This window comes from Oncorhynchus gorbuscha, linkage group LG19 (assembly GCF_021184085.1).
Source record: "Oncorhynchus gorbuscha isolate QuinsamMale2020 ecotype Even-year linkage group LG19, OgorEven_v1.0, whole genome shotgun sequence".
Classification (NCBI taxonomy): domain Eukaryota; kingdom Metazoa; phylum Chordata; class Actinopteri; order Salmoniformes; family Salmonidae; genus Oncorhynchus; species Oncorhynchus gorbuscha.
Window position 1 is genome coordinate 13609789 of NC_060191.1, and position 27330 is coordinate 13637118.

The window sequence follows — 27330 nt, forward strand, 5'->3', positions numbered from 1 at the left end:
ATTGATCTAGGTCTCCCTCTCCGTCTCCCCCTCCTCTCCCTGTGTGGGTCTGTGTGTGACAGCCACAGTGGAGACCCAGACATAAGCTTAGCCCGGTCCAACAACAGAATGCTGGGGTTCAAGGTCCAGAGTCATAGAAACTTTATCCTAAGTGCTGTACAAAATGAGAATGTTTGAGGCTGTAGTTTCAGGTCCTTAACCCCACCCCCCATGTATTAATATAGGGATAATATGGTCATGTTAGTATCCTCCCAGTCCCTCACTCCCGCATGCAGGCCCTCTGTGGCCTACACTGCTCTACTGTCAATGACAGTCAACAGGGCATGTGAGCTGATGAGAGTGAACAGGGCATGGTTCAGTGGCTGCAGTGGGTGCTTTAGCTTCTATCATCTCTCTTTCTTTTTTCTCTTCTTGTCATGATACTCTGTTCAGTCCGTCTGCTCCCTAGAGCTGATTGTTTTTGTCTTTCCAGATCCAAACCCAGCCAGGCCCCCGACACAATCAATTTCCTGCCTCCTTTTAGCAAAAACAGAGGAAATTACAGGCTTTCTTTTTCTCCTCCCTCCCATACTATATTTCTGTAAATAGAGCCCGTCTGATGTGCCATCAGTGTTGTCCTTGTTCTCTGATTTTAATTATAGTCCCTGACACGTCAGACTGTGACATATGGGGAAAGTGAGGCTGTCTGGCAGATGGGTGGCTGGTGATAGTGTCTCTCTAATATTACCCTCCCCTCTTTCCTCATCTCTCTGCTCTCCCCTCCTCTCTCCTTGTCTCCTCACCCCTCCTCTCAGAGAGCTCGTCCAAAGAGTGTCATCACTTCACCTCGCTAATAAAAATGCCCTTAAATAGGGTTGTGCCACTGGCACGATCGTTGTAGTGAGGCGACCAACGCGCAGCATGATGTGAATACATCTTTTTAATGAAAGACGAAAAAACACGAAGTACACTAAACAAACAAACAAAATATCAAAACGAACGTGACCGCTATAAATACTGAGTGAAAACATGCAACATCACATAGACAATAACCCACAAAATACCCAAAGCAGATGGCTGCCTAAATATGGTTACCAAACAACGATAAACAGCTGCCTCTAATTGAGCACCAATCTAGGCAACCATAAACATACATAAACACCTAGATGGTAAACAACCCCATAAACCTACAAAACCCCTAGACAGTACAAAAACACATACATCACCCATGTCACACCCTGACCTAACCAAAATATATAAAGAAAAACAAAGAATACTCAGGTCAGGGCGTGACAGCCACAAACAGATTATAGATTATAAACTGGGTGGTTCGAGCCCTGAATGCTGATTGGCTGACAGCCGTGGTATATCAGACCGTATACCATGGGTATGACAAAACATGTATTTTTACTGCTCTAATTACGTTGGTAACCAGTTTATAATAGCAATAAGGCACCTCTGGGGTTTGTGGTATACGGCCAATATACCATGGCTAAGGGCAGTATCCAGGCACTTTGCATTGTGTAGTGCATAAGAACAGCCCTTAGCTGTGGTATATTGGCCATATACCACACCCCCTTGGGCTTTATTGCTTAATTAGACAATGGTTCACTGGACTCTTTATGGATATCACGTCTTTCTCCTTACTGATTGTTTAACACTGTTCAATTCAACTTCAACTGATAATCATTTCAGCATTTTCATCAGCTCAACATTAGGAAGGTGTTCCTAATGTTTAGTATACTCAGTGTATAATCTCATTCTATCTATTTCTCTCTATAATATATAATAATAATATATGCCATTTAGCAGACGCTTTTATCCAAAGCGACTTACAGTCATGTGTGCATACATTCTACGTATGGGTGGTCCCGGGGATCGAACCCACTACCCTGGCCGTCTCTACTCATTCTATTTCTCTCTATTTCTCTCTATTTTGCTTTCTGTTTCACTCTCTCTCTCTATCTCAGTCTATACTCATACGTTTAGCAGTAATCATACAACATTCATGTCTGTCTGTGTAATAATGTCCCAACCAGTCAGCCGGTCTACCCACCCACAGGAACGTTATGTACCACAGAGCTTATCATGCTAAAGCTACAGTGACATTATCATCACCAGCAGCACCATGGAGGTTCCAGGGACCAGGGACACTAGCTCTGCTCAGCCCAGATCCCCCCCCTCCATAGCCAGGCAGAGATGCTTCTTCCCCCATCTCTCTCCTGGGGCTCCAGCCCTCAGAATCAATCATTGATGTGGCAGAGAGAGTGCAGGACAGGGGACTGGGGAGTGGAGAACAGCTCCTTGATGGAAGACTCCAGGCTGCATGGCAGCACTGGCTTTTAGAATGTTTTTTTAGGCTGCTGATGATAAATATGGAAAAGTCCACGTTTTAGGCTGCTGTCACTATGTATTTGCTGAGGTTTGAAAATAATCCACAGCGTATTGTACGATTAAGACGACATTGTCCCTGTTCAGTATCATCATAAAATCCTGTCGTTTGAAGGTTTTTGTTGAAAAAAAAAAGAACATAACCTAGTCTCATCATGCAATAAACTGATGGTTAAATAGCTGACTGTGTGTTGCGTCATCTTTGTTGTTATAGTCAGGTTGGTTGTATCTGCTTGGCTGACCTGTCCAGCGTGTTAGTCTGGTGAGTGATTATGGGTACTACCTACATCACAAGGATGGAGACATTTTGACAGGATTGTTCTATTTCTAATTCTATTTCTGCATTTCATTTTAAGACTGTAACAGCCCATGAGAAAGGGGGTTCTCCTTTGCCTGAGATGTATGTTACAACAAATGTCATACCATTTAGGAGCTCGATGTAGTGATTGTCCCTTCACACCATAGTCAACAGACAAGGATGGAAAAGCCAGACTGGGGCCCTGGAGGACTGGAGCTCTTCTCCACTCCTGTGTGTGTGTGTGTGTGTGTGTGTGTGTGTGTGTGTGTGTGTGTGTGTGTGTGTGTGTGTGTGTGTGTGTGTGTGTGTGTGTGTGTGTGTGTGTGTGTGTGTGTGTGTGTGTGTGTGTGTGTGTGTGTGTGTGTGTGTGTGTGTGTGTGTGTGTGTGTGTGTGTGTGTGTGTGGCCCTGCTGACATACAAGTCAAATCGTATCAAATGTTATTTGTCACACTTCGTAAACAACAGGTGTAGACTAACAATGAAATGCTTACTTATGGTTCCTTTTCCAACAATGCAGAGTTAAAGAGAAAAAAAGATCAAAAAAATAAATAATTTAAATAGTGACAATAGCGCTGTACGGCTGTGAGAGAGGAAGGAAGTTCTCAGGCAAGGCTCCACGCACCATCCCATTTAGAGCTAGCCTGCCGATCCATAAAATGATAATGTAATACATACATGGGATTTAATAAGATCGAGGCTGGGGGCTAGATGGGATAGATGCTGACGGAGGCCTTTGGTTTGGATTATAGGAGATCCTGAGTTAAGGAAGGTGTTCCTAATTTGAACAGAGCATGATGTACCAAATGCTATTTGTTGCTGCAGTACCAAATATTAGAATATCTGAATGGACATTAGTATTTGTTTACTTGGGAAAGTATTCATTTAAAAATGAAATACAATGATCTATGTGACGTTGCTACATAGCCTACAAGCATAGACCATCTCCTCTACTCCTCTCCTCCTCTCATCTCCTCCTCTAATCCCCATCTCCTCCTCTCATCTCCTCCTCTACTCCCCATCTCCTCCTCTACTCCCCATCTCCTCCTCTCATCTCCTCCTCTACTCCCCATCACCTCCTCTCATCTCCTCCTCTACTCCCCATCTCCTCCTCTACTCCCCATCTCCTCCTCTCATCTCCTCCTCTACTCCCCATCTCCTCCTCTCATCTCCTCCTCTACTCCCCATCTCCTCCTCTCATCTCCTCCTCTACTCCCCATCTCCTCCTCTACTCCCCATCTCCTCCTCTCATCTCCTCCTCTACTCCTCATCTCCTCCTCTCATCTCCTCCTCTACTCCCCATCTCCTCCTCTACTCCCCATCTCCTCCTCTCATCTCCTCCTCTACTCCCCATCTCCTCCTCTACTCCCCATCTCCTCCTCTCATCTCCTCCTCTACTCCCCATCTCATCTTCTCATCTCCTCCTCTACTCCCCATCTCCTCCTCTCATCTCCTCCTCTACTCCCCATCTCCTCCTCTCATCTCCTCATCTACTCCCCATCTCCTCCTCTCATCTCCTCCTCTACCCCCATCTCCTCTACTCCTCTCTTCCTCTCATCTCCTCCTCTACCCCCATCTCCTCTACTCCCTCTCTTCCTCTCATCTCCTCCTCTACCCCCATCTCCTCTACTCCTCTCTTCCTCTCATCTCCTCCTCTACCCCCATCTCCTCTACTCCTCTCTTCCTCTCATCTCCTCCTCTACCCCCATCTCCTCTACTCCTCTCTTCCTCTCATCTCCTCCTCTACCCCATCTCCTCTACTCCTCTCTTCCTCTCATCTCCTCCTCTACTCCCCATTTCCTCCTCTACTCCCCATCTCCTCTACTCCTCTCTTCCTCTCATCTCCTCCTCTACTTCCCATCTCCTCCTCTCATCTCCTCCTCTACTTCCCATCTCCTCCTCTCATCTCCTCCTCTACTCCTCATCTCCTCCTCTACCCCATCTCCTCTACTCCTCTCTTCCTCTCATCTCCTCCTCTACTCCCCATTTCCTCCTCTACTCCCCATCTCCTCTACTCCTCTCTTCCTCTCATCTCCTCCTCTACTTCCCATCTCCTCCTCTCATCTCCTCCTCTACTTCCCATCTCCTCCTCTCATCTCCTCCTCTACTTCCCATCTCCTCCTCTCATCTCCTCCTCTACTCCCCATCTCCTCCCCTACTTCTCATCTCCTCACCTACTCCCCATCTCCTCCTCTCATCTCCTCCTCTCATCTCCTCCTCTACTTCCCATCTCCTCCTTTCATCTCCTCCTCTACTCCCCATCTCCTCCTCTCATCTCCTCCTCTACTTCCCATCTCCTCCTCTCATCTCCTCCTCTACTTCCCATCTCCTCCTCTCATCTCCTCCTCTACTCCCCATCTCCTCCTCTACTTCACATCTCCTCCTCTACTCCCCATCTCCTCCTCTACCCCCATCTCCTCTACTCCTCTCCTCCTCTACTTCCCATCTCCTCCTCTCATCTCCTCCTCTACTCCCCATCTCCTCCTCTACTTCACATCTCCTCCTCTACTCCCCATCTCCTCCTCTACCCCCATCGCCTCTACTCCTCTCCTCCTCTACTCCCCATCTCCTCCTCTACTCCCCATCTTCTCCTCTCCTCCTCTACTCTCCATCTCCTCTCATCTCCCCCTCTATCCCCCATATCCTCCTCTCCTCACCAACTCCTTCTCTCCTTATCTGATTGTTGCTAATGGTGCTGGCCTCTCTCCTCTTCCCATGGGACTGACTGACTGGGAGAACATTGGCTTGAGGATATTTTTTACTTTAAACAACACCGTGATCAGACAATGTATGTTTTCTATATGAAGCATGACGCAAGATCAGAGCCCTGAAATGGAATAACCCAGAGAAAAGATGTAGACTAGCTGCCAAGGCTATGTCATGTTGTGCAACCTTTCTCTGCAGGAGAGGAGAGAATTATTCCTTCAATTAAATGTCCAACAGTCTGCAATCAACACCGTGATCAGACAATCTCCGCAAGATCAGAGCCACCCAGAGAAAAGATGTAGACTAGCTGCCAAGGCTATGTCATGTTGTGCAACCTTTCTCTGCAGGAGAGGAGAGAATTATACCAACAGTCTGCTCTCTCTCCCTCTCACCCTCTCTCGTTCTCTCTCTCTCTCTCTCTCTCTCTCTCTCTCTCTCTCTCTCTCTCTCTCTCTCTCTCTCTCTCTCTCTCTCTCTCTCTCTCTCTCTCTCTCTCTCTCTCTCTCTCTCTCTCTCTCTCTCTCTCTCTCTCTCTCTCTCTCACACATAGAAACAGATGTTGAAACAAGATGAACATGATTACCAGTACAATTGAGCGCATTATTTCCCTTCCCAGACAGCAGGCTTTCTGACAGTTACTGTCTACTGCATGGTAGCTGGCTTTGTAGGCCTATACAGTTCATGCCAGTGGATTATCTTCAGATCTGTACATCTAGCTGTACCCCCTGCAGAGTTGAGTTAGGCTTGATGTAGGTTGTTGCCTGTAGGAGTACTGGGCACTGTGTGTGTTGATGTAAAACGTTTGAGTTGCTGTTCTCTGGCAGTTGGTCCTGGATCCAGCCCTGGCCTGCTCTGTGTTGATGTGGTCATTGGTTAATATGCAGCTGCTCCCCTCCTGTGGCTATGGTTTACAGTAAATAACCCAGAGACACAGAGAGGACACACATACACGCACACACCACGGTGGCACACACACACACACACACACATGGTGGCACACACACACAGACACACACAGACACACACACACACCACGGTGGCACACACACACACACACACACACACACACACACACACACACACACACACACACACACACACACACACACACACACACACACACACACACACACACACACACACACACACACACACACACACACACACACACACACACACACATGGTGGCACACAGACACACACAGACACACACACACCACGGTGGCACACACACACACACACACAAAAGGACAGTCATTAGATAGGAGTGTGTTACCTTTAACACCAAGCAAGCAGCCGTGTTGGGTTTGTATTACACTGCATGTGGTCAGACAGATAGATTGCTTCTCTTGTAAAGGCTGGAGATGTCAGGTGAACAGTCATACAGACAAACTAAACCCGTAGTATGTGACGTTCTGCATCACCTTTAGATGATCTGTATTGACTCAGTACATCCAGAGTCCAGACTGGCTGGACCTACAGCTGGCCAGACAGGCCATACTGTGCCACTGTGCTCCATTCTGTCCTATAGGCCTAGTTGGCAGACATACCATGCTAGTACTCCTCCCTACTCTGTGTGCCCTATAGTGAGCACTGGGCATACACAGAGACGGTCACAGCTGCCCTTCTCCTCGTCATAGTCTGCCCCGTCTGCTAGTCTGCTGTGCCAGAGCCAGAGCAGAGGGTGTCAGCTTGGTGTCTAAACGGAGGGAAGAGGTGGTGAGCGAAGGAGAGATGGTTAACCTCCTCAGTTAGTCAGCTTATGCTGAGGGAGTTGTGTAGTAGTTCAGCTTTGAATTCCCCACCTTATCTCCTCTTATCTCTTCTAGTCCCTGCTGGAAGTGGGACACTCCTCTCCTCCTCTCCAATATCCTCCCCACAGAAAGGGATTAGAACTTAGTACAGCCAATATCTACACACACACACACACACACACGTGTCTGTTTGTATGCACGCACACCAGGATGAGGCATATATTCTGTGGAGGCATTTTCCAGGAAATGATTCTGAAAATACCCGGACGCACACACAGACACACATTGGTGTCTGAAGTGGGATGGCGCCCGTGAAGCCATGGAAGAGGAGTGTACATGTGATGTGAGAGACTTGATAAAGAGAAGTGTGGGGACACGCTCTCCCGAAGGAAAGGGGGTAATGTAGCAAGCTCAACCCAACACCTAGCAACCTTGTCAAGAGGTTCGGACCAAGTCCCAGACGGGGCTACCCCCTGAAATTGTCTACAGTATTGTCTTCAGATCTGTAGACGTAACTGTACCCCCTGCAGAGTTGAGTTGGGCTACAGATGGATTGTTGCCTGTAGGAGTGCAGGGCCTACAGGGGTGTGTGTTGTGACTGAATATTTCCAGATTAATTTCCTGGAAAGTGCATCCTGATAATACATCAGTCATCCTGGTGTGTGTCCATAGCTGGGGTTCCATCCAATTGGAGACAGATTTTCATGTGAATATTCTAAAATCTGCATTAAAAACAATATGTGCATGTTCCCACCACTTTTTGTGGACAAAAGGCTGCGTGATGACGAAGTTCCCATGTACCAATTAAAAGACATACGTTACGTGGGTTTCAATCACAATTTCAACTACAGATGGTTTTGTCACACAAACATGCACAATCTAGTTTTGCTTCAGGCTCTCTGTCTAGACAAGACTTGGCTGATAAAGTGGACAGGGGGGTTATATGATATGGATAAGAGCGAGATCATTTTATGAAATAATTGGCAGCCAAGCACTGATCATTATGTCAACAGCATTCAAATAATAGCCTACCCTCCATATTTAGCCTATTGGAAATGTGCATGATCACCATGCACTTAACCACCATGTGAAGTTCATCATAACTTATTTCATCTGCTTCTGAACTTGAAATGCTTTTTCACGTTGTGAAGAGGGGGGATATCAGGCCACGATTCCGAGTTTATTTCTATGTGATGATTAGGCCTCTCCAATGCCATTTCTCGCATAATTCATTTTACCGACACAAGATCCCACCTTGTGGAACAACCAAATGGTCTGTCTGACTGTATCAAATTGTACCGACATGACTGTCGTTTTTATGCGTCAGGTAAGTCTTCTGCATGCGATGGTAAGATGGAAACCTGGTTAATGTGTCTGTGGGTCTGTTTGCATGCACACATCAGGATGACTCATACATTATACGGATGTATTTTACAGGAAATAATCTGTAAATACACACACACACACACACACACACACACACACACACACACACACACACACACACACACACACACACACACACACACACACACACACACACACACACACACACACACACACACACACACACACACACACACACACACACTGTGTACACTATAGTGAGCTGCAGGATATAATGGGTGTGATAAGCAGAGGGGAACGGGCCTTGAAGTTGAAAATCCAGAAAAACGCATGTCAAAAATGTTAGAAATTGATTTGCATTTTAATTTGAAGTATTTGACCCCTCTGCAAAGCATGACTTGGTACTTGGTGGCAAAACCCTCGTTGGCAATCACAGAGGTCAGACGTTTCTTGTAGTTGGCCACCAGGTTTGCACACATCTCAGGAGGGATTTTGTCCCGCTCCTCTTTGCAGATCTTCTCCAAGTCATTAAGGTTTTGAGGCTGACGTTTGGCAACTCGTACCTTCAGCTCCCTCCACAGATTTTCTATGGGATTAAGGTCTGGAGACTGGCTAGGCCACTCCAGGACCTAATGTGCTTCTTCTTGAGCCACTCCTTTGTTGCCTTGGCCGTGTGTTTTGGGTCATTGTCATGCTTGAATACCGATCCACGACCCATTTTCAATGCCCTGGCTGAGGGAAGGAGGTTCTCACCCAGGATTTGACTGTACATGGCCCCGTCCATCGTCCCGTTGATGCGGTGAAGTTGTCCTGTCCCCTTTGCAGAAAAACACCCCCAAAAGCAGAATGTTTCCACCTCCATGTTTGATGGTGGGGATGGTGTTCTTGGGGTCATAGGCAACATTCCTCCTCCTTCAAACACAGCGAGTTGAGTTGAAGCCAAAGAGCTCCATTTTGGTCTCATTTGTCCTCTGAATCATTCAGATGTTCATTGGCAAACTTCAGAAGGGCTTGTATTTGTGCTTTCTTGACCAGGGGGACCTTGCGGGCGCTGCAGGATTTCAGTCCTTCACGGCGTAGTGTGTTACCAATTGTTTTCTTGGTGACTATGGTCCCAGCTGCCTTGAGATCATTGACAAGATCCTCCCGTGTAGTTCTGGGCTGATTCCTCACCGTTCTCATGATCATTGCAACTCCGCGAGGTGAGATCTTGCATGGAGCCCAGGCAGAGGGAGATTGACAGTTCTTTGTGTTTCTTCCATCTGCTAATAATCGCACCAACTGTTGTCACCTTTTTTTTTTTTTTTTTTTTTTTGTACCTTTATTTAACCAGGCAAGTCAGTTAAGAACACATTCTTATTTTCAATGACGGCCTGGGAACAGTGGGTTAACTGCCAAGGGGCAGAACGACAGATTTGTACCTTGTCAGCTCGGGGGTTTGAACTCGCAACCTTCCGGTTACTAGTCCAACGCTCTAACCACTAGGCTACGCTGCCGCACCAAAAGGGACCTTCTCACCAAGCTGCTTGGCAATGGTCTTGTAGCCCATTCCAGCCTTGTGTAGGTCTACAATCTTGTTCCTGACATCCTTGGAGAGCTCTTTGGTCTTGGCCATGGTGGAGAGTTTGATATCTGATTGATTGATTGCTTCTGTGGACAGGTGTCTTTTATACAGGTAACGAACTGATATTAGGGGCACTCCCTTTAAGAGTGTGCTCTTAATCTCAGCTCGTTACCTGTATAAATTAAATCTTTCTGATTGAGAGGGGGTCAAATACTTCTTTCCCTCGTTAAAATGCAAATCAATTTCTAATATTTTTGACATACGCTTTTCTGGATTTTGTTGTTGTTATTCTGTCTTTCACTGTTCAAATAAATCTACCATTTAAAATTATTGACTGATCATTTCTTTGTCAGTGGGCAAACGTACAAAATCAGCAGGGGATCAAATACTTTTTTCCCTCACTGTACATACATACACACACTCACACACACACACACACACACACACACACACACACACACACACACACACACACACACACACACACACACACACACACACACACACACACACACACACACACACACACACACACACACACACACACACACACACACACACTCACACACTCACACAGACATACACTCACTCACTCACTCACTCACTCGCATACATACATACATACATACATACATACATACATACATACATACATACATACATACATACATACACACACACACACACACACACACACACACACACACACACACACACACACACACACACACACACACACACACACACACACACACACACACACACACACACACACACACACACACACACACACACACACACACACTCCCTCTGTGCCCACCCGAGGTGGTTGCCATAAACCCAGCTGCTAGTCCAGTCAAATGATAGATACCTCCTATACTACCCCTATCAGTCCTACACTAACCAGATGTTATCATACCACATCATCGATAACAACATTAAACCCTGTCTGTCAGTCTGTTTGGCTGTCTAGTTGTGTTAACTGTTTAGTGCAGAGTTACCAAACACGATCATTAATCATCTCAGTTTAAAGAGCGTCTCTGCCATCTGCTGCATCACAGTGATAATGTCAAGACAAGCTTTGCAATCAGTGTTAAATATCACCTCATTTTATCATCTTTGCTGTTAATATCACAGGGAGATTATTGAGTGTGACTCATAGAGTGTAATTACAGGAGAATGTAATAGGGAGAACTCAGTTTGTAATGTCAGAGAGAGAATGTTGTGGTGGCTGGGCGGAGGGGTTCAGGTGTGTGATGCTGTGTTATGGTAACAATATACGTACAATATAGGTACTTAATGATTTCCCTTTACAGAATTAGATTTCTGATATTTACCACTTGGTCTTCCTTTCCTCCTCCCTTCTCCCTCCATGCAGGCTTCATGTGCCCTGTCTGCTCCAAGTTTGTCTCCACGGATGAGATGGATCTACACATCGTCATGTGCTTGACCAAACCCAGAGTGACCTATAACGGTAAGACGGCTTACTTTACTCCCCTACCCCTAGACTGTTCTCCTTTGCTGAACGGGTGCGTGTGAAGGGGAAGGGCTTACAGTGTGTGTGGCCAGACAAGACGTTGCCTTGGCTGTCTGTGAGTTAATTGACAAGCTAATTTATTGCAACATGGTTGCTGTCAGACAGTGTCTGAATGAGCTGCCTGAGGTTTGGCAGTTACAATACCACTCCTCCTCCCCATCAGTGACTAATGTGACTAGTGTCACGGCAGGTGTTAGCTCTGTGTCTGTGTAATCATAATGGCAAGACAAAGTGTTTTATGGCAGATCTGTTACAGAGGGGACTGTCGCTGGACTTCCTGGTCTGTCCAATACTGTCTGACTAAATTGATCAAAATTAACTCTCTCCTCTGCAGTTCAATTCAAACACAAACTCTCTCTCTTTATCTTTCATTTGTCTCCCATTGTGTTGCCGCTTTAATGCCTTAATCAGCCTTTGCACATTTTCAGTCATTGTCAGTCTATATAAACACCCAGTGGAATTACTATGGTGCCAACACACAGCTAAGTACATCATAACAGGCTGGGTAGGGGCTCAGTGGAAGAACAAGTCGTATTACTATGGTTATGAGTGATCTAGTAATAATTGTAATCTAAGGTTCCTAATCAATTGCATCTCCCCCTGGTTTCTTAATCTCTTTCTGATGACTGGTCCAATTGATTTATGGGCCATCTCTTCATAAACCAACTGAACAGGTTGCAAGTCTTAAGTGGACAGTGTTTATGTGAATGACAGTGAAAACATGTAATGTATTTGATACTGTAATCTCTGCAGCGGAGATGTAAACTAGGATACAGCAGTGAGAGGGGAACGTTGGAGCCCCCGAGCTTACTTTTAGCTCTGTTTACATTCCTGGTTGAGAAGAAGCAGAGTTCTACATGCACGCACGCACGCAAACACACACGCACACGTACGTACGTACATACATACATACATACATACATACATACATACATACATACATACATACATACATACATACATACATACATACATACATACATACATACATACATACATACATACATGCACACATGCACGTATGTACATACACACACGCACACACGCACGTATGTACATACACACACGCACACACGCACGTATGTACATACACACATACACACACGCACTCACGTACATATATACATACACGCACGCACGTACATACATACATACATACATACATACATACATACATACATACATACATACATACATACATACATACATACATACATACATACATACATACATACATACATACATACATACATACATACATACATACATACATACATACATACACACACGTACATACATACACACACACACACACACGCACACACGTACATACATACATACATACATACATACATACATACATACGTACGTACGTACGTACATACATACATACATACATACATACATACATACATACGCACGCACGCACGCACGCACGCACGCACGCACGTACATATATATATCCATACATACATACACGCACACACGCACGCACGTACATACATACATACATACATACATACATACATACATACATACATACATACATACATACATACATACATACATACATACATACATACATACATACATACATACATACATACATACATACATACATACATACATACATGCACACACGCACGTACATACATGCACACACGCACGTACATACATACACATACATACATACATACATACATACATACATACATACATACATACATACATACATACATACATACATACATACATACATACATACATACATACATACATACATACATACATACATACATACATGCACGCACATACATACATACGCACGCACGCACGCACGCACGCACGCACATACATACATGCACGCACGCACGCACGCACGCACGCACGCACGCACGCACATACATACATACATACATACATACATACATACATACATACATACATACATACATACATACATACATACATACATACATACATACATACATACATACATACATACATACATACATACATACATACATAACATACATACATAACATACATACATACATACATACATACATACATACATACATACATACATACATACATACATACATACATACATACATACATACATACATACATACACTCACGCACACACGCAAACACGCACGCACGCACTTACATACATACATACATACATACATACACACGCACACACGCACGCACGCAAACACACTCGCACGCACGCACGTACATACATACATACATACATACATACATACATACATACATACATACATACATACATACATACATACATACATACATACATACATACATACATACATACACACACACACACGCACGCAAACCAACTCGCACGAACACACGCACGTACATACATACACACATACACACACGCACGCACTCACGTACATACATACATACATGCATACATACATACATACATACATACATACATACATACATACATACATACATACATACATACATACATACATACATACATACATACATACATACATACATACATACATACATACATACATACATACATACATACATACAGACACGCGCACGCACGCACGCACGCACGCACGCACGCACGCACGCACGCACGCACGCACATACACACATACACACACACTCAGAGCTCAGCCCTATATTAAGAAAGGTCCAGTGGTGTTTGTTTTATTAAGAACTATCGCATCAGTCTTAAAGGGATGGCTAATTTCCTCTTGCTTCCTCAAGGGGATATGACCTCATGCTCACTGTGTGTTTCTGGAGCACAGAGTAGCACAGACCACACACACACACACACACACACACACACACACACACACACACACACACACACACACACACACACACACACACACACACACACACACACACACACACACACACACACACACACCCACACACACACACACATTTCTGCCTCCCACACTTGTATCTCCCTGCCTCTCTTTTAAATACTTCCTACGATGGTCCCAGGCTCTGGAAGTCATTGCCTAATAGCTCTAATTAGGAGTTTGTAGTGGCCCCTTCTAAGCACTAAGTCAGCATGTAGGACTCAGTTAGTCAGAAAACAAATGACTGCATGTTGTCTGCATCCCAAATGGCACCTCATTCACTATACAGTGCACTAATTTTGACTAAAGCCCTATGTGACCTGGGAAAACGTTATGCACTATGTAGGGAATAGAGGGCCATTTGGGTGACGTTTTACAACACTGAGACATAGCGACTTCTGATGCAATAACATGTGTCTGTTTCTTTTCTCTGAGCAGTCCTCTCACATGTCTGGCAGCTCATGTAGCCAATATTATTTTTTTCAGCAGAGGTCAAATTCTGGACACTTCTATGAATGTTATATTATTGGATCATGGAGGAGCTTCAGTCCACAGTGACTTGCTGTAAAAGTCTAGTCAAACAGGCATTCATCTTGGCTCAGGAGTGGGTAAGAGTGGCAGCAGCAGTTTCTCTGTGTCTGCTTGTTTTTAGTGTGACTGTGATGGAACAGCATTGGGCTGATGATGGCTGAAGGACCTGGTTTCTCATACACCAACCCAGACTGAGGGAAAGGCATCCATCATCAAACACAGTGGGACGATGAATTAAGGGGTGGTAGCCGGTTTTGTGTGTGTGTGTGTGTGTGTGTGTGTGTGTGTGTGTGTGTGTGTGTGTGTGTGTGTGTGTGTGTGTGTGTGTGTGTGTGTGTGTGTGTGTGTGTGTGTGTGTGTGTGTGTGTGTGTGTGTGTGTGTGTGTGTGTGTGTGTTTGTGTGTGTGCTTCACTCCTGATGTTGTGGTTGTCTGTGTTTATGTGCTATCTGTGACACAATCTCTCCCCTGCCTGCCTGCATCAGAGGAGACCAAGTATATGGTCAAGCCCCAGACGGATGTATCAGTCATGTGGACTTTAAACCTCTTGTTTCGTCTCCCTCAGCCTGAAGAAGGGCTTTTTAAACACACCCAGTTGACAGAGAGGACAAGTGCTGCTGTTTAAAGATAATTCCCAGGTTTTAAACAGCCCAACAGCGTTTAAACAAAACCTGCTGGTCATCAGAGATGTGTCACATTCTCCAGTAATGGAGGTCATTTTACTGGGTTAATAGAGCTTAGAGAAGACTGGCTGGGGTATGAGTGGTGAGTCATGACTCACTCTCTTTACTCCCCCCTCCCATTCTTCTCTGAATAGGTTTCTCCCCCTGTCCTGGCCTGCCCTGGTACCCCTGTAGACAGACTCTTTTCAGACAGTCATTCTCTTCCTGAGCACTGTGTCCTATGCTGTCCTCCAGGCTTTCTGCACTCTCCTCTCCTCTCTAGCTAATCTCTGTGTCCGGAGAGAGAGGGAGAGTATGAGAGAGACAGGGTTAGAGGGGGGTGGAGGGGGGAGAGAAAAGGAAAATAGAGAGGGAGAGACAGAAGGAGGGTGAGAGAGAGCGATACACTACAGTTTTAGTAAAGAGTGTGTATGTTTATGTGTCTGAATATGGAGAGAGAGATGATTGTTAGTGTTCCCTTTGTGCAGGTCTGGTCTGGCTCATCAGTCATGTGAGGAGGAGTGTAATGGAGTTGGACAGGAGAGATTATCACTGATCCCTTTCCTCCCTCTTCTCCTCTCCTCCCTTCTCTCCTCCTCTCCTCTCAGCACCACTCTGACAGCCAGCTCTGTGTTTCTACCTCTCCTCTCCTTCTCTCCTCTCTCAGCACCACTCTGACAACCAGCTCTGATTCTACCTCTCCTCCTCTCTTCTCTCCTCCTCTCCTCTCCCAGCAACACTCTGACAACCAGGTCTGATTCTACCTCTCCTCCTCTCTTCTCTCCTCCTCTCCTCTCTCAGCAACACTCTGACAACCAGGTCTGATTCTACCTCTCCTCCTCTCTTCTCTCCTCCTCTCCTCTCTCAGCAACACTCTGACAACCAGCTCTGATTCTACCTCTCCTCCTCTCTTCTCTCCTCCTCTCCTCTCTCAGCAACACTCTGACAACCAGGTCTGATTCTACCTCTCCTCCTCTCTTCTCTCCTCCTCTCCTCTCTCAGCAACACTCTGACAACCAGCTCTGATTCTACCTCTCCTCCTCTCTTCTCTCCTCCTCTCCTCTCTCAGCAACACTCTGACAACCAGCTCTGTTTCTACCTCTCCTCCTCTCCTCTTCTCCTCTCTTCTCTCCTCCTCTCCTCTCTCAGCTCTGTGTTTCTACCTCTCCTCCTCTCCTTCTCTTCTCTCATCTCTCAGCACCACTCTGACAACCAGCTCTGTTTCTACCTCTCCTCCTCTCCTCTCCTCCTCTCTTCTCTCCTCCTCTCCTCTCTCAGCTCTGTGTTTCTACCTCTCCTCCTCTCCTTCTCTCTTCTCTCCTCATCTCCTCTCTCAGCACCACTCTGACAGCCAGCTCTGTGTTTCTACCTCTCCTCTCCTCCTCTCATCCTCTCCTCCTCTCTTCTCTCCTCCTCTCCTCTCTCAGCACCACTCTGACAGCCAGCTCTGTGTTTCTACCTCTCCTCTCCTCCTCTCTCCTCTCCTCTCTCAGCACCACTCTGACAGCCTGCTATGTGTTTCTACCTCTCCTCCTCTCTTCTCGCCTCCTCTCTTCTCTCCTCCTCTCTTCTCTCCTCTCTCAGCACCACTCTGACAGCCAGCTCTGTGTTTCTACCTGTTCTATTGCTCTGCAGTACGGGACACGAGAGAGAAAGAGAGGATGAGAATGGAAGTTTCTTTTTCACACAACTGGCCCTACTCCCTAAGCGAATCCCATTACGTCTCTCACTTACCCTCTCTCTCTCGCTGTCTCCCTCTCTCTCCCTCTTTCTCAATCTCTCTTTCTCTCTCTCCCTCTCTGTACTCTCTCTCTTGCCCTCACGTCCATACATACACAATGTGATGCTGTATGTCCCCCACTGTAATGCAGACAGGAGGACCTAGCTGCATTCTGTTTGCACACACACACACACACACACACACACACACACACACACACACACACACACACACACACACACACACACACACACACACACACACACACACACACACACACACACACACACACACACACACACACTTAGATAAATCAAATCAAATCAAATTTATTTATATAGCCCTTCGTACATCAGCTGATATCTCAAAAGTGCTGTACAGAAACCCAGCCTAAAACCCCAAACAGCAAACAATGCAGGTGTAAAAGCACGGTGGCTAGGAAAAACTCCCTAGAAAGGCCAAAACCTAGGAAGAAACCTAGAGAGGAACCGGGCTATGTAGGGGAGACATGCTAGGGGAAGGGTATGCTCAGAACTGCCGGGCTGCAGCAGGACATCCTATGGACCACTCTACAGCCCTGTCACATGACGTGACACCACGTCCTAGGAAATATCTACCTACTGTCGTGTCTTTGGCATCATTAACCTGTTGTGGGTAGGGAGCAGTATTTTGATGTTTGGATGAAAAACATACCCAAATGAAACTACCTATTTCTCAGGCCCAGAATCTATAATATGCATATAATTGTCAGATTAGGATAGACAACACTCTAAAGTTTCCAAAACTGTCAAAATATTGTCTGTGAGTATAACAGAACTGATATTGCAGGTGAAAACCTGAGGAAAATCCAACCCGGAAGTGCTGTTCTGTTCCATTGCCTGCCTTCGCTCCATTTAAAGGGATATCAACCAGATTAATTTTCCTATGGTTCCCCATGGTGTGAACAGTCTATAGACATAGTTTCAGGCTTTTAATTTGAAAAATGAGCGAGAAAGATCACATTGCGTCATTGTATGGCTGGGTGCCAGCAGCGTTTTGCATGCGCAACAGCTTGGAGCAGACATTTTCTCTCTCTCCTATTGAAGAAGCCACAGTCCCGGTTGTCTGTCTGTCTGTCTGTCTGTCTGTCTGTCTGTCTGTCTGTCTGTCTGTCTGTCTGTCTGTCTGTCTGTCTGTCTGTCTGTCTGTCTGTCTGTCTGTCTGTCTGTCTGTCTGTCTGTCTGTCTGTCTGTCTGTCTGTCTGTCTGTCTGTCTGTCTGTCTGTCTGTCTGTCTGTCTGTCTGTCTGTCTGTCTGTCTGTCTGTCTGTCTGTCTGTCTGTCTGTCTGTCTGTCTGTCTGTCTGTCTGTCTGTCTGTCTGTCTGTCTGTCTGTCTGTCTGTCTGTCTGTCGCGAATGTCTGGGCTTGAGGGGGCAGGGGGACATGTTGTGTGTGTGTCTACCTAAGAGGGAAAGGCAGGGGTAGCCTAGCTAGTATAATACATTCCCTGCATCCTTTCTCTGTCCAGCTCATACACAGAGAGCACTAAACCATGGCTAAAGTTGAATTTAGACGATACCACAGGATCAATGTTGAGCCTCCTCTCATTCTAAACAGTGAACACAACACACCACTGAGCCCTGAGTCTGATCCAACAGCACAGATCCTGGGTAACTCTAAAGCCACAAGGACTCCTTTTAGACCTGGAGGGCCACGCATACACACACACACCGAAGTCCTCTCTGTGTGGCATGGGCTGGGCAGGAAGCCCCTATAGGCTAATTACAGTAAGGACAGGGAGATAAGGCCATGATGATGAGTCAGTGTGGACAGGTATCAATTAGTCCCTGCTTTTCAGGCTCTTCTGTTTTTGCTGAAAAGGAAGTTGGCAGTAAGTTGGAATGTGGAGAGTCCCAGTAGAGAACCCTGCTCTGACACTGAGCCAAGAGGAGCAGCTTTAACATGCAGGGCAGCAGGCAGGCATACCCAGAGAGGGAAAAGAGAGGAGAGAGAGAAAGAGATGGGGAATGGAGAGAGAGAGAGAGCCAGACTGCCCATTTAATCAACCAGGCCAAAGCCAGCTGCACTTTCCACCTCCACAGCCCTGTCAATGCCTGAAAAGAACCACAGGGCTGGAGTGTGGAGGCTGGAGACAGCCCTCTCTTGGCGGTGATCAGAGAGTCTATTGGTCTTACAGATAGAGATAGATAGGCCACATTTTCTATGGTTTGTTCCATTTTAGAATAGGGTTTCACCATTTGATTTATGGTAATATTGTACCATGATTGACACCTCCCACCACTCCTGCTTCTCTCTGTTATTCTTGGCTGGGACATGGTGGAAAAACAAAGTTACTAAAGGGCTTGAGAACCTGTGTTTTGATCTTCTTTGCTGATGGAAAACACACCTTTACTTGTGTGTGTGCATTTCCATGACGATAGAAATCCCCTGCTGAGAAGCCGTCTAGCAGTTCTGTGCTCACTAGTTTCCCTGTCCTAGCACTGTCTCCCTCTACAGTACTACAGTACACTTACACTCTATTCCCTAAAATACTAATACTAAATAGGATTCGTTATCTATCCTAATACAGTCACATTGGTGTAAATAAAGTGTTTTTGAGAGAAGTAGAATACGTTCTGAACATATTGATGATGATTTTTATCTTGGTGGTGTTCATCTGTCGGCTACATTAGAGTGCATTCAGGTTAATAATACACTGTATTAATATGCCATTCCTTCTCTTGGTCAGCGCTCAGGGTTTCAATTAGGAATAGGCTGCCATTTGGGGCGGACACTTAGTGTCACATTTCCTTCCTCCTGTTTCTAGCTAGAGAGACAGTTTTTCCAAAGATTGTTTTGCTAGTCATCCGTTCTGTGTCTGTCTGGTATATAGACGACCCATGACACACGCTAACGTCACCGACCCCATTACCACAGTAACATGGTCCTCCATCACGACACAGGCCTCTGACCTGTCGTTAGACTCAAAGACGGTGAATCAGCTGCGCATGTTAACGAGGGTTAGTGTGTGTGTGTGTGTGTGTGTGTGTGTGTGTGTGTGTGTGTGTGTGTGTGTGTGTGTGTGTGTGTGTGTGTGTGTGTGTGTGTGTGTGTGTGTGTGTGTGTGTGTGTGTGTGTGTGTGTGTGTGTGTGTGTGTGTGTGTGTGTGTGTGTGTGTGTGTGTGTGTGTGAGAGTGAGAGTGTGTGAGTGTGTGCAACTGCTTGCATGTGTCATGAAGTGATTGAAATGAATGGCCAGTGGTCTGTGTAGAGGGAGATGCTAACAATGTCTTTATGAGGCCTGTGTAGTCTAATGTTGATCGAGACTTTTCCCTAGGTTCCTAACTGTCCCTGTCTGTGTGCCCTGAGACTATGACTAGCTGAACTCAGCTCAGCAAACAAGTATAGACTGCCTGCATGTCTTGTCTTGTCTTGTCCAGGTATCCTACTACCATCAACAGGCACAATAAAACAAGCATGACCCACACACAGGCTTTTCTAGGGCACACACAGCCACCCTTCCCATACAGACCCCACCCTCCTCATACAGACCCCACCCTCCCAATACAGACCCCTACCTCCCCATACAGACCCCTCCCTCCCCATACAGGCCCCACCCTCCCCATACAGACCCCACCCTCCCCATGCAGACCCCACCCTCCCCATACAGACCACTCCCTCCCCATACAGACCCCTCCCTCCCCATACAGACCCTCCCTCCCCATACAGGCCCCACCCTCCCCATTCAGACCCCACCCTCCCCATACAGACCCCTCCCTCCCCATACAGACCCCACCCTCCCCATACGGACCCCTCGCTCCCCATACAGACCCCACCCTCCCCATACAGACCCCTCCCCATACAGACCCCACCCTCCCCATACAGGCCCCACCCTCCCCATACAGGCCCCACCCTCCCCATACAGGCCCCACCCTCCCCATACAGGCCCACCCTCCCCATACAGGCCCACCCACCCCATACAGGCCCACCCTCCCCATACAGGCCCCACCCACCCCATACAGACCTCCCAACTTCAGAACCAGGGATAGAAGTTGTTAGTAATATATTTATGGTTTATGTAATTGGCACCTAAAATCAATCTCCATTCATTTGCATGGTGTGTCGTTTGTATACTGAACAAAAATATAAACGCAACATGTAAAGTGTTGGTCCCATGTTTCATGAGCTAAAAAAAAGTATCACAGAAATGTTCCATACGCACAAAAGGCTTATTTCTCTAAAAATGTTGGTGCACAAATTTGTTTACATCCCTGTTAATGAGCTAATAATAATAATCCACCATCCTGACAGTTGTGGCATAACAAGAAGCTGATTAAACAGCATGATCATTACACAGGTGCACCTTGTGCTGGGGATAATAAAAGGCCACTCTAAAATGTGCAGTTTTGTCACACAACACAATGCCACAGATGTCTCAAGTTTTGACGGAATGTGCAATTGACATGCTGACTGCAGGAATGTCCACCAGAGCTGTTGCCAGAAAATTGAATGTGAGAGAATTTGGCAGTACGTCCAACGACCTCACAACCACAGACCACGTATAACCACGCCAGCCCAGGACCTTCACATCCGGCTTCTTCACCTGTGGGATCGTCTGAGACCAGCCACCCGGATGGCTGATGACACTGAGGAGTATTTCTGTCTGTAATAAAGCCCTTTTGTGGGGAAAAACTCATTCTGATTGGCTGGGGCTGGCTCCCCCATGGCTGCGCCCCTGCCCAGTGTGAAATCTTTATTAGGGCATAATGGATTTATTTAAATTGACTGATTTCCTCATATGAACTCTAACTCAGTAAAATCATTGAAATTGTTGCATGTTGCGTTTATATTTTTGTTCAGTGTAAATGGGGGGCTGGGCTGTGGGTTGTAGTCTGGGCAGAGGAGAGGGAGAGAAAAGCACTCTATGTTATCATAAAAGGGAGGAGGACAGATGGAGGAGGAAACAGGTGGAGGAAAGAAGGCTTACCCTGCACACTCCCCCCTCCCACCCTGCTGCTGAGGTCCCCTACTGAGGGAACCAGAGCAGGAAGAGAGCAGAGGAAGTCTTGACCTGGGTTGGGTCGGAAAGTGTCAGAGGTCATGTTGAGATTTTGTCTGATACCCTGCTTGTGCTTTGGTCTGATCACTCCAAGGTCCTGCATTGGCTAGTCTGTTTCAAATCAAATGTTATTTGTCACATGCTTTGTAAACAACAGGTGTAGACTAACAGTGAAATGCTTAGTTACGGGCCCTTCCCTTCAAAGCAGAGAGAAAAAAAATGATAGAAAAATAATAACACAAGGAATAAATACACAGTGAGTAACGATAACCTGGCTGTATACACGGGGTACCAGTACCAACAAGCTCTCACAGTCTCACGTCAGAGTTGGACATTCATCCATGTTTCTCAGGTGTCAAATTTCAAAGTCGTTCCAAATGTCAAATTTCTAAGTGTTTAGTTACTTCTCTGTATCGTTCCAAGGTTAAGTTTAGACATTAACTCTAAATGGTTAGGTTAGAGGTTAGACATTAACTCTGAATGGTTAAGGTGAGGGTTAACTTTTGGAACCATAAGCAGATGTTTACACCTATCCGACAAACCCGTCCACAACGCCCTAGCAAAACTGAAACCTACTCCTCTCTAGGTTTCTTCCTAGGTTTTGGCCTTTCTAGGGAGTTTTTCCTAGCCACCGTGCTTCTACATCTGCATTGCTTGCTGTTTGGGGTTTTAGGCTGGGTTCCTGTACAGCACTTTGAGATATCAGCTGATATACGAAGGGCTATATAAATACATTTTATTTTATTTGATACTTGAAGGTAACAGCGATCATTGTTGCCCCTAGTAGCCGGTTTCCATGTCATCTCTCAACGTCCTCAGACATGGATGTACGTTGAATACTGACTTGAATCACGGGTGACCTGCCTGACCACTACAGAGTGGATGTGCAGGGGTAAAAGGTAAATGAGGTAGATGTGTACATATAGGTAGGGATCAAGTGACTAGGCAACAGGATAGATAATACACAGTAGCAGCACCGCGTATGTGATGAGTCAAAAGAGTTATTTCAAAAAGGGTCAATCAGATAGTCCGGGTAGCTATTGGTTAACTATTTAGCAGTCTTATGGCTTGGGGATATAAGCTGTTCAGTGTCCTGCTGGTTCCAGACTTGGTGCATCGGTACTGCTTGCCGTGCGGTAGCAGAGAGAACAGTCTATGACTTGGGTGGCTGGAGTTTTTGACAGTTTTTAGGGCCTTTCTCTTACACCGCCTGATATAGTGGTCCTGGAAGGCAGGGAGCTCGAACACACTCTGCCTTGCGGTCAGATGCCAAGCAGTTACCATACCAAGTGGTGATGCAGCCAGTCAAGATGCTCTCAATGGTACAGCTGTAGAACTTTTTGAGGATCTCATAGGGCTTTGTACTGTTCACGCTACTACAGTGGATACAATATAAACAAACGTTATGCTTTATCACGTGATGCTGCCTTTGAATCCCCTCTCAAATAAGATTCCTTTTCAGTTACCTTCTGACAAAAATGCTACCAACAAAGGTAGGTGCCGTTGTAAGCCAAAAGGCTGCAGGCAGCTGCCTTTGGATTGGGACACAACAATGCTGTAACGGCATTCAGAGATGGAAGAAGGATCGGACCAAAGCGTAGCGTGGTAAGTGTTCATGATGAACACCCCCCCAAACCCCCCCCCCCGAAAGGTGCAGAGTCCGGCCGCAAAACCTGAACCTATAGGGGAGGGTCTGGGTGGGCGTCTGTCTGCGGTGGCGGCTCTTGCGCGGGATGTGGACCCCACTTCACCACAGTTTTTCTCCGCCTCATTGTCCGCCTCCGTGGCCTCTTAAACACGGCAACCCTTACCGCCGACCTCGGACTGGGGACCCAAGAAATGGGTCCCGAATGGACGGGATACTCCGGCAGCTCCGGAGTAAAGGGCGATTCCGGCAGCTCCTGGCTGACTGACGGCTCTGGCGGCTCATGGCTGGCTGGCGGCTCTGGCGGCTCCTTGCTGGCTGGCGGCTCTGGCGGCTCCTGGCTGGCTGACGGTTCTGGCAGCTCCTGGCTGGCTGACGGCTCTGGCGGCTCCTGGCTGGCTGACGGCTCTGGTGGCTCATGGCTGGCTGGCGGCTCTGGCGGCTCCTGGTTGGCTGGCGGCTCTGGCGGCTCCTGGCTGGCTGACGGCTCTGGCGGCTCATGGCTGGCTGATGGCTCTGGCGGCTCATGGCTGGCTGGCGGCTCTGGCGGCTCCTTGCTGGCTGGCGGCTCTGGCGGCTCCTGGCTGGCTGACGGTTCTGGCGACTCCTGGCTGGCTGACGGCTCTGGCGGCTCCTGGCTGGCTGTCGGCTCTGGAGGCTCCTGGCTGGCTGGTGGCTCTGGCGGCTCCTGGCTGGCGACTTCTGGCTGGCTGGTGGCTCCTGGCTGGCGACTTCTGGCTGGCTGGCGGCTCTGGCGGCTCCTGGCTGGCTGGCGGCTCTGGCGGCTCCTGGCTGGCTGACGGCTCTGGCAGCTCCTGGCTGGCTGACGGCTCTGGCGGCTCCTGGCTGGCTGACGGCTCTGGCGGCTCCATGCGTAAGGCTGGTGCCATGTACGCCGGCCCAAGGAGACGCACTGGAGACCAGATGCGTAGAGCCGGCTTCATGGCACCTGGCTCGATGCCCACTCTAGCCCGGCTGATACTAGGAGCTGGAATGTACCGCACCGGGCTATGCACACGCACCGGGGACACCTTGCACTCCACCGCATAACACGGTGCCTGCCCGGTCCCTCTCGCTCTCCGGTAAGCACAGGGAGTTGGCTCAGGTCTCCTACCTGACTTAGCCACACTCCCCGTGTGCCACCCCCAATAAATGTTTGGGGCTGCCTCTCGGGCTTCCTTGCCAGCCGTGTTCCCTCGTATCGCTGGCTCCTCTCTCCGGCTGCCTCTGCTCTCCTAGCTGCCTCCACCTGTTCCCCTGGGACGCGATCCCTTCCAGCCAGAATCTCCTCCCATGTGTAGCAACCCTTGCCGTCCAAAACGTCCTCCCATGTCCAGGTGTCCTGACATCGCTGCTGCTGCCCGTTACGACGCTGCTTGGTCCTTTTGTGGTGGGTGTTTCTGTAACGGCATTCAGAGGTGGAAGAAGGATCGGACCAAAGTGCAGCGTGGTAAGGCTAATCTGAAAACAAGACTCCCTAAATTTTATCATATCGATTGCGCAACCAGGGCAGGAAAAACCTTGGATCATTGCTATTCCAACTTCCGCGACGCATATAAGGCCCTGCCTCGCTCTCCTTTCGGAAAAGCTGACCACGACTCCATTTTGTTGATCCCTGCCTACAGACAGAAACTAAAACAAGGTCTGTTCAACGCTGGTCCGACAAATCTGATTCCACACTCCAAGACTGCTTCCATCACGTGGACTGGGATATGTTCCGTATTGCGTCAGACAACAACATTGACGAATACGCTGATTCGGTGAGCGAGTTCATTAGAACGTGTGTTGAAGATGTCGTTCCCATAGCAACGATTAAAACATTCCCAAACCAGAAACCGTGGATTGATGGCAGCATTCGCGTGAAACTGAAAGCGCGAACCACTGCTTTTAATCAGGGCAAGGTGACTGGAAACATGACCGAATACAAACAGTGTAACTATTCCCTCCGCAAGGCAATCAAACAAGCTAAGCGTCAGTATAGAGACAAAGTAGAATCTCAATTCAACGGCTCAGACACAAGAGGTATGTGGCAGGGTCTACAGTCAATAACCTCACACTCAACGTCAACAAAACTAAGGAGATGATTGTGGACTTCAGGAAACAGCAGAGGGAACACCCCCCTATCCACATCGATGAAACAGTAGTGGAGAGGGTAGTAAGTTTTAAGTTCCTCGGCGTACACATCACAGACAAACTGAATTGGTCCACCCACACAGACAGCATCGTGAAGAAGGCGCAACAGCGCCTCTTCAACCTTAGGAGGCTGAAGAAATTCGGCTTGTCACCAAAAGCACTCACAAACTTCTACAGATGCACAATCGAGAGCATCCTGTCGGGCTGTATCACCGCCTGGTACGGCAACTGCTCCGCCCACAACCGTAAGGCTCTCCAGAGGGTAGTGAGGTCTGCACAACGCATCACCGGCGGCAAACTACCTGCCCTCCAGGACACCTATACCACCCGATGTCACAGGAAGGCCATAAAGATCATCAAGGACAACAACCACCCGAGCCACTGCCTGTTCACCCCGCTATCGTCCAGAAGGCGAGGTCAGTACAGGTGCATCAAAGTTAGGACCGAGAGACTGAAAAACAGCTTCTATCTCAAGGCCATCAGACTGCTAAACAGCCACCACTAACATTGAGTGGCTGCTGCCAACACACTGACTCAACTCCAGCCACTTTGATGGGAAATGATGTAAAATATATCACTAGCCACTTTAAACAATGCTACCTAATATAATGTTTACATACCCTACATTATTCATCTCATATGTATGCGTATATACTGTACTCTATATCATCTACTGCATCCTTATGTAATACATGTATCACTAGCCACTTTAACTATGCCACTTTGTTTACATACTCATCTCAGATGTATATACTGCACTCAATACCATCTACTGTATCTTGCCTATGCCGCTCTGTACCCTCACTCATTCATATATCTTTATGTACATATTCTTTATCCCCTTACACTTGTGTCTATAAGGTAGTAGTTTTGGAATTGTTAGCTAGATTAGTTGTTGGTTATTACTGCATTGTCGGAACTAGAAGCACAAGCATTTCGCTACACTCGCATTAACATCTGCTAACCATGTGTATGTGACAAATACAATTTGATTTGATTTGATTTCAGTGTTCATGATGATTTATTCAAAACGAACTGAACACTGAAATACAAAACAATGTGAACAAAACGAAAACCGAAACAGTACCGTGTGGACCAAACACTCACACGGAAAACAAACACCCACCACTCAAAAGTGAAACCCAGGCTACCTAAGTATGAT

The 27330-nt window shown here is 47.0% G+C and overlaps 1 protein-coding gene across 1 annotated transcript in view; it reads left to right on the plus strand.

Annotated features, from left to right (window-relative positions):
* Positions 1 to 27330, plus strand: part of LOC124004660 (E3 ubiquitin-protein ligase znrf2-like) — an 85017-nt gene that overhangs the window by 39762 nt on the left and 17925 nt on the right. Inside the window, exon 2 of the mRNA XM_046313328.1 lies at positions 11416 to 11511. Within this exon, the coding sequence (XP_046169284.1) occupies positions 11416 to 11511 (96 nt within the window). The remainder of the gene's footprint in view (positions 1 to 11415; positions 11512 to 27330) is intronic.